The 14,679-nt window shown below is 36.6% G+C and overlaps 1 protein-coding gene across 6 annotated transcripts in view; it reads right to left on the bottom strand.

Moving 5' to 3' along the window:
- LOC116713200 (signal-induced proliferation-associated 1-like protein 2) overlaps positions 1-14,679 on the bottom strand; it is a 116,401-nt gene that overhangs the window by 57,614 nt on the left and 44,108 nt on the right. For all 6 annotated transcript variants that reach the window (XM_032553273.1, XM_032553271.1, XM_032553272.1 and 3 more), the window contains 4 exons: positions 10,141-10,274; positions 8,177-8,365; positions 1,331-1,505; positions 11-114 (listed from right to left, as the gene is read on the bottom strand). In XM_032553273.1, coding sequence (XP_032409164.1) covers positions 11-114; positions 1,331-1,505; positions 8,177-8,365; positions 10,141-10,274 — 602 coding nt within the window. The remainder of the gene's footprint in view (positions 1-10; positions 115-1,330; positions 1,506-8,176; positions 8,366-10,140; positions 10,275-14,679) is intronic.

Below are 14,679 nucleotides of genomic sequence, written 5' to 3'. Positions count from 1 at the left end.
CAAAGTTTACCTGCTGTCTGTTGTTGGGCGTGTAGGGGAGCATGGTGGACACATGAAACATCAACTCGTAGTCCTTGTAGGTGGTGTACAGGGAATGTGTTCCCGTTGAGTCAGCTGCACACAAACAAATGAACAACAAACAGGTTTTAAAAATGGAAACACTTTTTCTCTCTTTGGTAGCGAGCTAACATCTGTCTCTTAATGTTGCACTCCTTCCTTGAATTTGTCATGTTTTATATTTTCGGGAGCACTTTATTTGACGGGGTGTGCATAAGAATGACATGACACTGTCATAAATATGACATAAAATCTGTCAAGAACATGAAGGAGTCTTCATGAATGGTTATGACTGTTGTCATGAAGTGTCGTTCGGTAAATAATGACACTTATAATGCAAAATTGACACTTTTAATGCAAGTTTTAATGCATCTTTGCATTACAAGTGTCATTATTTACCAAATGACACTTCATGACAACAGTCAAACATTCATGAAGACTGCTTCATCTTCATGACAGGTGTAAAGTTACGTTTATGGTAGTGTCATGTCAGTCTTACGCACAACCTGTCAAATAAAGTGTTACCATATTTTCTTTAACTTCTTTATTATTCTTGTACTGCACTTTGGTCAGCTGCTATGTTGAATAATAAGTGATTTAGAAATAAAGTGGTGTGGTACAGATTTATAATAGCTTTGGGTTTTCCTTATAACTTAGTTTTATTTCATTGTGAGTTTTTGTTTGTCTACTTTAGTTAGTTTTTAGAGTGTGTTTGCTTTTTTTATCAGTTAGTTTCAATGTAGTTTTTATTAGTTATAGTTTTAGTTTTTTGTACCTTGTTTAATTTTTTGGTGCTGAATTCAAAAAGGTTAACATATTGCATTCAGTGTGGATAATGAATACTCAACAGAAAATACCATTTAAAAAAAATTTACTAAATTATTTTTGAACCTTTACTGACTCTGGTGCTTTATCCAAACTGTTGGGGTTGGCATGACGTGACGCCAGGAGGATTAAGGAGTGCCGTAACTTTCTGACAATTGATGTAAATTGTTTGTGTGGGGAAAAAAATATAAATTTCACATCAATACAAAAGGCTAAGAAATAAATTTTATATCTCTAGTTTCAGTTATATAGTTTGTTATAGTTTTTCCCCATTAATTACTGTTTTTATTTATTTCAGTTAACAAAAATGCTTTCTCAATTTCAGTTTTCGTTATTTGTTCATTTTAGTTGACTGTAATAACCTAAATATGGTATCTGCTGCAACAAATCTTTCATGCAGGTTTATAAATTTGCACATTTTAAATGTATGCAACAGGCTTTTTCTTACTCTTGTTGTCCAGCTGGGCTCTGTACTTTGTGAAGCCCTTGAGGCGAACCCGCTGGCCGAGCAGATCCAGGAACTCCTCCAGCGCCGGGCCAGCGCTCTCATTGTTGTACATCTCCTCCTCCGTGCTCTGGCCCGCCTTGCAGTAAAGAACCCCCACCTTGTGCTGGAAGCTTAGCTGGAACACACAAATACCTCGGAGTAAGTATCACTTCCTGTTGCTGAGATGTTGCACACTCAACAGAGGTGAGTCTCTACTTTCCATCATGTTGCAGCTCAAGTTAAGGCCTTACATCCCTTCAAGGGGCGAAATGAAATCCCCTCTCACGAAGCCGGGCTCTGAGCTCTACGGAGCGTAAATTAAGCCGCGTTATTAGCTGCAACTTAAGTGCAGCTGTGGAGCGACGAGGGAGTGAATTAGATACATTAGGCAGCAGACGTGGATTTATTATAATAAACTTTGCCAACTTTAGCATATATCCTTATTTTTATTTTAGGATTGGTGCATGCGATCCAATATTTCCAGCCTGACCCCTGCAGCTAAATGACAATCTGCAAGACCAAAAAGGTTTTCCTCTCTGTGAAGGAAAATAAATGATCTATAGACTGAAACCAATTTGAACCGTCCCTTTTTCCCCCGTTACAGGTTATCAATTCTTGGTGTGCTCCCCTCACGGTTGTCATGACGACTCCTCTATCAGCAAGTCTGCTCTATGGTGAAGCTCCCGCCGTGATGAGAAGCTATTATACCTTCAAGCTCAGTGGAAACTGCATGATGTGCAATGATGTGGTCGTCTATTTTTCATTTGGAATTATAAGGACTTACTTAACCTCCAGCACATCCTTACAGAATGGATGAAGGACTTTCACATTGGTGCTTGAAAAGTGGATTCAGGTCACCTAAATTCAGCACTCACCAACAGATACAGCTGCTTTGAACTTTTTCATATTTTGTCTCATAAAAACAAATCAACTTTAAAGTATTTTAGTTAAGTTTTAAGTGACATACCAACCAAAGTTGTGTGTACTTATAAAACAGTAGGCAACTTCCTTTGCATTACTATAGCATAATGGAAGTTGGAAAAATGTTTTCAGCGTGACATTTTTGCTATAAACAACTTATTTTTTGTAAACCAAAAAGCTCAACTTTGGCCTCATCTGACCACAGCACCTTCTTGTACTTTTTCAACTAGATGTTTGCTGAAAGAAGCAAACATGCGCTCATCTGACTTTCTTTTCAAATGTCAAAAGCTGTGCATATAGTCCTCAATCTGTCTGCTATCCTCCTTCTTCTGATGCTTTTTGTTCATCAGCAAACTGGTGGAATCACTACAGAAAAGTGTGAATAATAAATTACGAACAGGTGAACTGTTTACTGACAAATAAAGGTAATTATTTGCTCTGGAATTTAATGTATTTTTACGGGAGTGGTGTACAAACGTTTCTCATCTTTGTCAGAATTGTCTAGTCAAACATACTTATGGGTCAAATTTAAAAAAATATATATATATATAATTTTGTTTGCTAAAAAATAATAAGCATGTAATATTTGAAGAAAACAAACAAGGCAGTTGATTTTTCTTGTCCAAAACGGATGTGTAAATCATTGTAGATCCAAAACCTAATTAATATTTGTCACCTTATAAGAAGAAAATGATCCAATCTACATTCTTAAGGTTGAATTAAATTTTTAAAATATATTCTTTGCCATTAGAACAGGATTTGGGTTGGTCTTTCTTTGAAAACACTTACTGTATCTAACCAATTCTTTAAAGCAGTAAAGGTCAGAGGATCTGAATCTTTCTATTATAAAATTTTAAAAATATACATAGCAAAGATGTTAAAGAGACATGCTTGGTTTTGTATCTAACAGTTTCTGTTGTTGACTTTAATTTTAATTTGCTAATTTTTTTGGTGAGCTAAATTTTTTAATTCATGAAATGCAGTTTGACTTAAGAGTATGTCAGTATTTAAATTGTGATTTATTAAAAGAATTCATTATTATTTTCTAATGATTCTCCACTTTACAGTTTTGCATTACTTTCTTATGGATAGTCATATTAAAAGCACCATTAAACACACTTATGTTTGTTTTTGTAAGATGACAAAATGTGATAAGGTGTAAAATATTTTTTAATAATATTTCACGCCTCTTTCTCAGAACAGATCAGCTTCTTAACAGGAAGTGAGGACATTTTAAACCAGGAACATTTCTTCAGCATAACTGCAAAACCATCTGAGGTTTTAAAACTCACAACACAAATACTGCATTCTTACTGAGTGGATGGAGAAATGAGGGCAACATTGTCCCTGGAGACAGTCATGTGGCACCTGAGGGATACAGCATTGCCCTGGCAGTGCATGCAACGCTAATGTGACATCTGCTCCACTGAAATCTACTTATGTTACAAAAAGCATGAAAAGTAGCTCCATAAAACCTTTCCAGGAGAAGCAAGCCAAGGGTATAACCTTCAGGGTTGCCCAAATCCTTGTAGAAGAAAGCTGTGCCACGTTACTAAACCGCACATCTAACCCCATGGCAACAAATATTTTTAAAGTGTTACATTTATTTTGCAGCAACAGCCAATCTGATGCTGCTGCATCAGATTGCAGCAACAGTCAATCTTCTTTTACAAAACATTTCCGTCAAGTCGCTTTTGAAGGAAATCTGATTAGGATGACAATAAAATCATTGCGTTGTCTAAAAATAAATAAAATTATCCTCAAACCATGTTGTGTCTGAGCACACATGGCATCAAGCCTCAGTTTCATTGGTGCTTAATGTCTTGCTTGTCACAACTGTCTTGAAAATGTACTTAAAAAGCTTTACTGCTGGAATTAAAACACACCTTTTGGCATCAAATTATCATCAAATCTATAAAAACAACCAGATAAGAAGTTGCTGAAGTTTAAAAATCATTGTATTTTGGAGGTTAAGCATTTTAATCTTGAGTCTAAATTTCTGAGAGTTTGACCATCAAATCTGAAGGCAATTTTTTTAAGAATTCATGGAAAGCTTATGCTCTTTTTCTAAAGAGTGAAGGGCCGTGTGAAGGTTATCCATTGTTTTAGGATCTTAAGGCTCAGATAAAGAGTTTCTTTTTGGTACTCTTAGAAGCACTTATATGTCAGATTTTTTAAGACCAAATCTTTGCATCTTTTTGAGATGGACTGAAGTTGAAGAGCAACGTCTTTGTCTGAGGACAGGATTGAAAAATTGTGAGTTTTTTAGCTCAAGTGGTGTGACTTGCTTCCTGAACTACAAAATAAATTCAAAACTCAGCCTGAGACGGACATGTTTTGGATGAAGGATCTGTTTACATTTTTTCAAACACTTCTGGTTCCATATCTGTTGAGCTAAGACTCATTTTCTGTTAAGCAGGACAAACAGGACGAATGGTTTTCAGATTTCTTCAGCTGGAACAATACCAAAAAAGGAAACCATCACGGTCACAGAGCGGAAAGGTTCAATTTCCATATATAATAATCAAACTTAGTGCACTGCAACAACAACCCTAGCAGGTGGTAGATTGCTGTCTTGAACTGGAGCAACAAATCAGATTTAAATTTAAATTATACGTAAGAGTTGAGCTGTGAGGGTTTCTGTTTCAAGCTGAGTTTCTGCGACAGTCCAGGCACAAAACAACATGAATAAGGAGTTTGTATACACACTTATTCATTCATTTACTTTCCTTTTTTATTCACTCATTCATGTATTTATTTTCCTTACTTGTCTCTTTTATAATTATTTCTTAAATTGCATAGTTTATTCCAACATTCAATCATTGCACTCAATAATTTAGTTTGCACAAGTAAGTAACTACATACATATTTTGGAAAAGTACAAATGCTAAATATTTGGATTGGAAATTTTAACTTTTATCTTATTTATTTATCATAAAACACTAAAATATGTTCATTTCAACTCATTATTGATTTATAAAACAATGTGATTTACAAATACAATTAAAAATAAACAAAAACAAAACAGACAAGGAGGAAAAAAGTTTAGAAATCTGGAATAAAATTAGTTGTATTTGTTGCAGATTAAATTAATCTTATAATTTGTTCACCTTTAACAAGTCATGTCTATTTTCTAGAAGTTATTTTTTTTAAATACTTTAGAATTAAATGCAATTTGTGATCTCTGTTAATGAAAATCTCATCTCAGATTAAACAGATTTATGCTTTTTCTAGGCCATCACTGCATAATCAGTTCAGTCATTGGAGCATATAGGAAGAAATATGAATCAGTTTCTTCTTAAATCTTGGAAAAATTACAGCAGAGATTAAAAGCTAAGATTTGGAGGAGAGGATTCTTCTTGATCATGAAGATACTGAGAACAGCTCTCTTACTCACTCAGAAAGAAAAAATATTAAACATACAGCTGTTCGCACCAACAAAACATAGCCTAGTATCACTTATGCAAAATAAATATGCACAGAAAAAAGATAAATTCAAGTTTCCAGACATGGGGGAGTAAAATATTTTATTCTCTTGGTGCAACGCTGACTTTTTTCTCATGAATAGATTAAAGTTGCAGAGGGGTCGACATAGTTAGAGGGACTCTAGGCAAGATTATACATTTGAATCACAAAAAAATATTACTGTCTAAATATAAAGTGTAGCTTCACTGGACTTTTTGGGTTGAAGTGTGTGAAAGATCAAGGTCATCTGGAAGAGCTTTAAACCCTAATTAACTTGCACTCTCCTCCTTTGAATATATTTCCTTATAATATCTCATCACCTTTTGCCCTTTCCTAATGGATTTGTCAGTTTCTCTATGATGTGTCTGCAGATTTCAAGGAAAAAGCTGCTCATTTCCAATGACATTTAACAGGATAATCATATGCAAAATCTGTAAATTTGACTGTTATTCATTTCTTTAGAAAGGACTCTCCACTGCTCTTGAATAAATGTGTAAAAAAAAAATCTGAAGAAACAAAGGTGGGCTTGGTAGAGCTTTTCATGATGAGAGCCTTTCCCTTGTCAGTTAGAATGATGGGCAAGCACTAATGAATGCAATTAGACTAATAAGCAGCAGATTTCCTGATAGTAAAACACGGCTAATGCTCCCACTCCCACTGCCGTCTTGTAGTTTCATTAGATGAGAAATTAAAGGCCTTGAGATCAGACAATGAATCCGTCTGACACCTGTGACTGAAGAGAACCTTCAGCATTATTAGGAGTTCAAGGAGAAAGACTTCCAGATAACACCCTCCATCTTGTAAAATAAAAAACACCACATTAACCTCTTTTTATTGAAAGTAAGCTAATAAAAGTGAGACATTTTCACTAGTCTTGCAGCTACAGTTGATCACAACAGGGGCACCAAATACATCCTATTGATAGTTGCAGAGATTGTTGGATTTCAATTCATTTTTTGATCTGCATTATTAATATCATGGAGCCCATAATGAGAAAAAGAGTTCTACTATTTGTACTTCTAAGCCTATTTAAATGCGTAACATGGAAGCAGATATGCCAAACAATTAATCGGATTGATCGTGATTAATCCATTATTGAAATAATAGTCGATTAATCAATAACTGGAGTAAAGCGACTCAAAAAAAGGCCATTAGGTGAAAATAAAAACATATTCAGAGTCGGAATTAAGCTAAAACTGTTCTATACCTTTGGTATTTAAGTTAAAAAACCCGCCTTTTTCTGTAAATATGTTTTACCAAAACTATTCAAGTGGAATAGTTTTAGCTTGACTTGATTCAAATTTACTAAACAAATGCTGTCATTGCATTTCAGGAGTTAAAGGGTTTATTTTTTTATTTTAAAAAGAAGTTGAATTATTTTTTTACTTGCATCTTTTTCAGGATTTCTAATATTGTCATATCTGTAGAATGTGTTATTTTTGTCTGATTAATCAATTAATCATCAGAATAAATTGATAGAATAATTGATTGCTAAAATAGTCATTAATTGCAGCCCTACAAATAGAAGAGAATGGTTTTATTTTAGCCAAAACTGGGCAGGCAAGTCACAAATCCTTTAAATTTTATTCTCAAACTGCATGCAAAGGAAGATCTGCCTTAAAATAATGATATTAAGAAAACACTGCATTTCTCTGACGCGGTTTCTCCATATTTAAAATAACCGAAATGTCTGGATTAGGGGTAATATCTGGCCATGTTTATGCACATTAGAGATGCACCATGATCAGAAGAAGACAGTTTCCAGTTTGGTCAGGGTAACTCCCCTAACCCCTAACCCCCCTAACTGCCACGGCAATTGGCAGGTCCAATTGACCAGTGACCTGCCAATTGGAAACTAGAAATACAGATGCTTTTATTTTTTTCTTGATAAGTAAACATAAGTAAGCATAAGTAAGTTCTGCCAAATTGTAATTCCAAAAAAAAGTTCTAGTTTTTTAATAAAAAAGTTTTTGCACTAGGATGAGGTAGTTTATTGGCTGAATAAAAATTGGTTTGTTTAACAAAACTGAAGTAGAAACACTTTGGTCGTATCACACAAGTCACATGATCAACAACTGGATGTTGCCAAACCATGAAGAAAGAAGACGACAAGAAGTAGTTGAAGGATCATGTTTTCTTAATGACTTATCACGTGGTTACATGTAATTTTAATTGCATTTCTTATTTAATCAAAACACCATGAGTGTGAAACAGTTTTTTCAACTTTAGAGGGATATTGGCAAAGTTTTGCGCTCATTTGCAATGGAAAAGTAGCTACCGACACTCCTACAGTTTAAGCTAAAGTAAGACTTCCTGTTTGTTTTTCTAATGTTATTTCTACTTTTACTTGAGCAAATGTTTGGGTACTTTACCCATCTCTGATTCTGACCCCTGTCTGAAACATGACATGACTTTACTCACCCCTTGCTCATCCAGTTTGAGGAGCTGCTCTGGGACTCTGGGAGAGTTAAGAGCCAGCCTCAGACACTGGATGTTCAGCTCAGGGATGACGTATTCCAGGACTTCCTTAAGTGGCAGGCCGCGGGCCGTTCCATGCCTTGCCGTGGATGGAATGGCATCCTCCAGGATTGCTCCACGGAGAGTCGTCAACTGGAGGAAAAGATAAACAAACAAGATTTATTCGGTGAAATTCAGTATGTAACTTCTGGCTCTTCTGTTACATGTGCTGCCCTGTTATTCTGGTTGGTTGCTCCGTTGTGACGCCTCCGAATTACATTAAGGACTCAAATTTTAAATAATTAACAGAGACTAACCAGGCAATACACGTTGACTGATCTTCCACTATTAACCCCATTAATGTGCCAGTCAGAAAAAACACACACAGTCTGTAAGCCAATGCTGTTGTTTGGAACATCAAAGACATATTTACACCCATAAATCCCATTTCTGTCCACACTGACTATGGACATTAGTGTCAGGAGTCAATGGCCATCTGACGGAGAGGCTTTCTGAAAAGCAGATTACTTAACAGACTTAGTGCGGCAGGGAAAGTGAGAGAGGCAGCGGTGCAGGCAGTCAGAGAGGGCATTGGGGCTAAATGAGAGGAATTAACTCAAACAGACGCTCCAGTGGTTAGGAAGCTAAAACATTGTCTGGATGCAGCCTGCATGGCCACCATGACCCAGATACATTGCTTCATGACCGTCTGGCTTCAAATCCAGAACGGTGCAGGATATCGGTGACATTTCCCTGCCTGACACATCTGTTGCACCTGAATAATTCAGTGAGTGAGGCCAACCAGCATCAATCAAGGAAAGCTTTCGCTGCACCAGGCTGTGCATCTCAGTTTTTGGATTAATCAAGTCGTGGGAGCATGTGTGTGCAAGCTTGGGTGTGTGTTAAAGACAGCAAGAAAGCGAATATGATCACCACCAAACCCGATTGACAGCTCTGGTGCCTGCATGACCGACCAGGACGGCTGGAAACATCGGGGAGCTCGGAGCAGATCTACTCTCACTGCATGACTGAGCCCTAAGCTGGCTGACCTTAACATGCCGAATGCAATGACTTATAAAATACACATGTTGTTGCAAGTAAAAAATGAATTTTGTAGCATGTATCATCTGATTCCACTAAATTTGAACTTTCTAACAAGCAACTATCATCAGTGAAACCAGAGTTTGATGTGCAGACTTCTACCAAATCCTGAGATTTATGAGCTTTTTTACATAACACATCAGGCATACACTGTATAAAATGCCATTTTTCTCAATGTCTGAAAATTAAATGGAACCTTTTCTGCTTTAACCAGAGATGGGTAGACAACCCAGAAATTTCACTTAACCCTTTTAGACCTAAGTTTCAAATCTCCGCCTGGATATTTTTGCTTATTTTAATTGTACGCAGTTCTTTAAAAGTCCTGTGCGTAAATATATTTGCCCCTTTGTTCATAACAACTGGAACTTTCAATGTCTAGCGAGTTATTTTTGAAATTTACTGTCTATTAAAAGAGACTCATTCCAGTCCCTGCTGCTGTGAAATTACCGTAATAACCTGATATTGGCTGGAAGGAGCAATGTCTCCCCTTTCGGAAGCCGTTGGAATTTTTCAGATAGCGCAAAGTGTCAAGGAATTACAGTACTGCAAATTTGACTGGATCGTCGCTGCTATGTTCGGTCTGGAAGGGTTAAGTAAGAGTTGCATTACTTCAACATAGTTTTACTGTAGTAAAAAATAAAAAGTAGCTGTTTAAGTAAGGAAATAAATAAAATAAGAGTAAAAATGTAATTGGTAAAGAAGCTACTCAAGTACTTAGAAACTGATCATTTAAGACATCCATCTTTTGTTATGCCTACCTTCTCTAACTCTTGCAAATACATTATTTCAGCCCTGCATCTACTTGTTAATTACATGCTGATTTTTACCTGACTGGTTCTGAAGGTGATCCGGTAGTTGTACTGCATGCCTTCTTTCTCCTTCCCATCGTCCAGCCTCTCCCTGCGGACGCTCACCGCCACGGGTCCCAGATTCTCATCCACCCCGAAATAATTCTGGTGCTCTACAGACAAGATATAAGAACAATATTCAGATGTTAGGGGCCAAGTCAACTGCTTTAAAAAATAAGAAAATAAGTTTTTCATGATTAGACAAGGGTCGGTTACAGATGTCAAGATATAACAAGGTCTGAAAAAGCTTTCAAAAATGAAAACTTATACCATCTCACACTACGACTAATGAATTAAAGGAGCGCCACTCATTCTGAGTGAAATGTGGCAAACAGCTGACTGTAGACTCAACCACAGCAGATAGCCCAACTAACCAACTCAGCTTTTTATACTTGAGTTAATTTAAAAAGGTTACATTTTTATCACAATAAGAACTTCAAATTTGCCTCTTTACTTGGTAATTGTATGTTTTGCTTAAAGAGTTTGAATGCAAAATAAATGATAATGATGAAAATCACATGATTATGGCTGTAATAATCAATATTTCAGCAGCAGTTCTGTTTTGAATAAAAACAACTAGAAAATAAACATAATTTTTATTTTTTTTTATTTTTAAGCAAATACTGTAGAATTATACGATACTATGAAAATTGTTTAGTAGCCCATGCCTCATTAGATAGAATGGCCTTGCTTACAAATCAGATTAATGGTTTCACACCAGGAACGCATCATCCATCCATTTTCTACGCCTGCTTAATTCCGTCTGTGGACTGGTGCCTATCTCCAGTGATCAAGGGGTGAAATGCAGGGTAGACAGAGGTCAGCAACTATGCAATCATATACTCACACCTAAGGGCAATTTTAACGATCAATTCAGCTAGCATATGTGATTTTGGGATGAAGCCAGAATGACCTTTATGAGGGGTGAGGCCATTTTGAACCCATCTGAATCCTTTAAAAACCATTTGAAACAGTGACAACAGTGTGTAGAACCTGTTTCACAGATCAGCAAACAGAGAGTCAAACAGAGCTTAGTGTGCAGTCTCTATATTTATTTAATCAGGAATGATTCGTGGAAGTTTGTAGAGCTGTCTTTCACTAAAATTATAGCTTTGCTGCAAGAAATTTGGGGCATGTTTACACCAGCTTTCCACATCTAGAGACTGAAATGTTCACCCTTTCTTAATTTTGCAAATTAGTTCAGTCAGATTGGGTGGAGAGCATCTGCGAATGTTCAAGTCTTACCACAGATTCACAAATGGACTTGGGTCTAGGTCATTGTAACACATGATTATGGTTTGATCTAAACGATCCCATTGCATCTCTGGCTGCATTTTTAGGGACCCTTTGCTATTAGATGCTCAATCCATCTTCCAAAAACTGATCGATTTTCCTGATTCCACTACATCCCACATCATGCCACTACCTCTATTTTCAAAGTGACCATGCTGTATTCAAGTTAATCATTTTCCAGCTCCACAAAAAGTTTTTGTCTCATCTGACCAGAAAACCTTCTTCTATGTGTTTGCTGTCTATACTGCAGAAGACACATCCTGTTGTCTTTCTATCAACATTTCACCAATTATGCCTCTTTTTTATACATGCAAGATTTGTAGAGTTACCTGTAGCTCCTCCACAACTACCATTTACTTTTTTTCTCTTTCTCTGATTAATTATTATATTCTTGTATTTTTAGCTAGATGGCCTTCCTCTCCAATTTTTGGTAGACAGATGGAACAGTGAGGCTCAAAGCTCCAGAAATTGTTTTATAAGACTGTCTTAGAAAAGCAGTGTCTTCAGTCAGAGGCTTCTTCAAATTCGCTATAACACAGACCACTACAGGAGATCTTTCTTGCCCACAGACATCACCATCTACAATAACTCTTTGAAGAATTTTGAACCAATATGAGTTATAATTTCCCTTTGGGATCAATAAAGTATTTTTAAATTTGAATCAAATTGAATTAAAATGCAGAGTGAAAGTTTGGACTGGTCACATACGGTTCTGTGTGTAATTATTTCGGTGTTGTAATACACAGGTGGCAATGTCCAAATGTCTCTCAGTCTCAGTTAAAACCTCGTACAGCAGGCTCCACCCTCCCACGACCCCAGACAAGATTAAGCAGGTATAGCTGATGGACGGGATTATTGGATGAACTCGCCAAGCAATTTGAATGAGTTGTTGATAAAAGGAGATTTGGATAAATTCTGAATTAAGTACAGAGTCAGACGATTATGGGAGGGACAGTCATTAGTTCAATGACAGGTTATGTGAACAGCGAGGAGCCAGACTGGAAGCAAATCTAACATATTTGGTGCACAATCTCTGAATAATAGATTAGGTGACCCACTGATCCGTGGAAATCCATCCCAAAATACAGACGGAAATTTCCCAGAAAATCTCCCAAAGACACAGACAGTTCACACAGAAATGAGTGAATCTGATTGTCCTGAATCTGATGCAGTGCATCTTTATTTGTACAAGCACAATTATACCAACCTCCCACAGTGCAAGATGTCAATCAGCAAAGAAACATTGTAATAATCTTATGTCCAGACTGCAAATCAAATAAAAGCTTCACCAAGTTCATTTTTATTCTTGCTCAAACAGGTTTACAGTGAAAACATTAATGCTAACTTGGTTGTTGAAAAGCAGAACTTTAAACATTTAGTCTTAAATTGATTATTATGAAAAAACAATCATGAGTAATTTAGAGTGTGCATACTTTATCTTGCACTTTTGTACTGGACTTTCCACACTTATTGCTAATAAAATGGTAAATACAGTTTGGTTTTTATTTTAGTTTTTTGTAAAGTGTACAAAAAAAGTCTGAGGACAAAACATTTACCAAGTTGGGTTTTATTTACCAAATTGGGTTTTATTATTTGTGCTTGTCAATTTGCTCTACTTTTTTATATGGAGATGGTATCAATGTTCGTAAATGAAATAAATCCATTAAATCAAACTTGTTTTTTACGCTCTCCTTGACAGATTCATATTCAGATGAAGAATGTATAAGAGTCTACTTTAGACATTTCTACCAGGTGAACCAACACGTCTGTACCTCTGTGCGTATGTTTGTGTGTGTAGACTGTGGACAGGAGTGGAGCTTTGTGAGCATTTTGCAGGGTCTTGAGCAAACACTCTCTAATCCGGCCTAAAGCTGAGGAGATAGACCTGGATTCAACAGACCACAAACAAAGACGTCAGCAGAGGCCTGTAGCGCTGACATTTGCACGGGGAGTTCAGCCACGAAGGTTTTGAATTCATGCCATGGAGTGTGTGTTGTCTGTGTGCCGCCAACATGAAAAGAAGCTACATGAATTATACATTTATTGCATGAAACCAGGTTGTCTGGTGAATCCGTGGCATGTGAGTGACAGAGGGCCAAGGGGAAATACTACAAGAGGCATAAGGTCAACGTTTAGAAGGCAACTAGACATCCAATAGCAACTGCAGGGTGAATGAGAGCCCAACATCAATTTTTCAATCAATTTCTTTAACATATCCCTGGTGCTCGTCGCATGCTCCACACCATTTACAAAATGGATTATTTGACAATCATGTCAATAGGGATTTATTTTGGCTTCATCTCCTGTCCTGCTGACCCAAAAGGTGCACAGATCCCTTAAATAAAAACGTACTTCTAATCCTGTTTTTATGTTAGGCTTACACTTGCTTTACTGAAAACCCTGACAAACCACATGCAACGTGACCCTGGCTTTTGCATCCAGCAAAGGTTAACCTGTTGGTCTGATAACATATACTGCCCATTAGGAAATCCTGGGGTGAAACATCACAGTTCGCCAGGGTAAGATAAGCTGTAGTCACTCAGTAAGGTCAATGTTCAGTCCAGGTTGATAAAAGTCTGCCATGTAACACTGACACACGGTCAACTTTATGGGAGAGTGCATTTGCTGTGAAGTGCAGGTGATGACAAGCTTGTCCATCCAATAAAACACCTCACAAAGGAAGGGCGAAGGCTAAATTCACATACTACGCAATAGGCATCTTCTGAAAAAGCTTCATTATAATATTTACAGTGCTTTCCAAAAGTATTCATAACCTTTTATTCACTTTTTGTCACAAACTTTCATTTATCTTAGATTGATTTTATGTGATACACAAACACAAGGTAATCCAAAGTAGTGATTTGGAACAGTTTGCACATCCATTATGACAGAATAAGTCTTAATTCTCACTTCAACCTAAACCACAATTTGCTCATTTTTATAAATATTTGCTGAATATTCGTATTCAAAAGAATCTGCTTTAAAAACTGTATTATAAATAGAGATATGAGAAAACATATAATGCCAAGATTAAATTTGTGTCATTGCTGGTGTGGCCCTCCAACACATTTCAGATTTTTCATGTGGCCCTGTAAAAAAATTAATTGCCCACCCCGATCTAATATGACGAACGAACTTTATGTTTGCCGTGTTCCCAACATGGGTTGCTGTAAAGTGTAAAGGGTCTTCCTATGGCTTTCTTCTTGCAAATGCTCCATAGGGGTG

This window comes from Xiphophorus hellerii, chromosome 22 (assembly GCF_003331165.1).
Source record: "Xiphophorus hellerii strain 12219 chromosome 22, Xiphophorus_hellerii-4.1, whole genome shotgun sequence".
Taxonomy (NCBI): Eukaryota; Metazoa; Chordata; class Actinopteri; order Cyprinodontiformes; family Poeciliidae; genus Xiphophorus; species Xiphophorus hellerii.
This window is presented reverse-complemented; position numbering and strand designations above follow the sequence as displayed.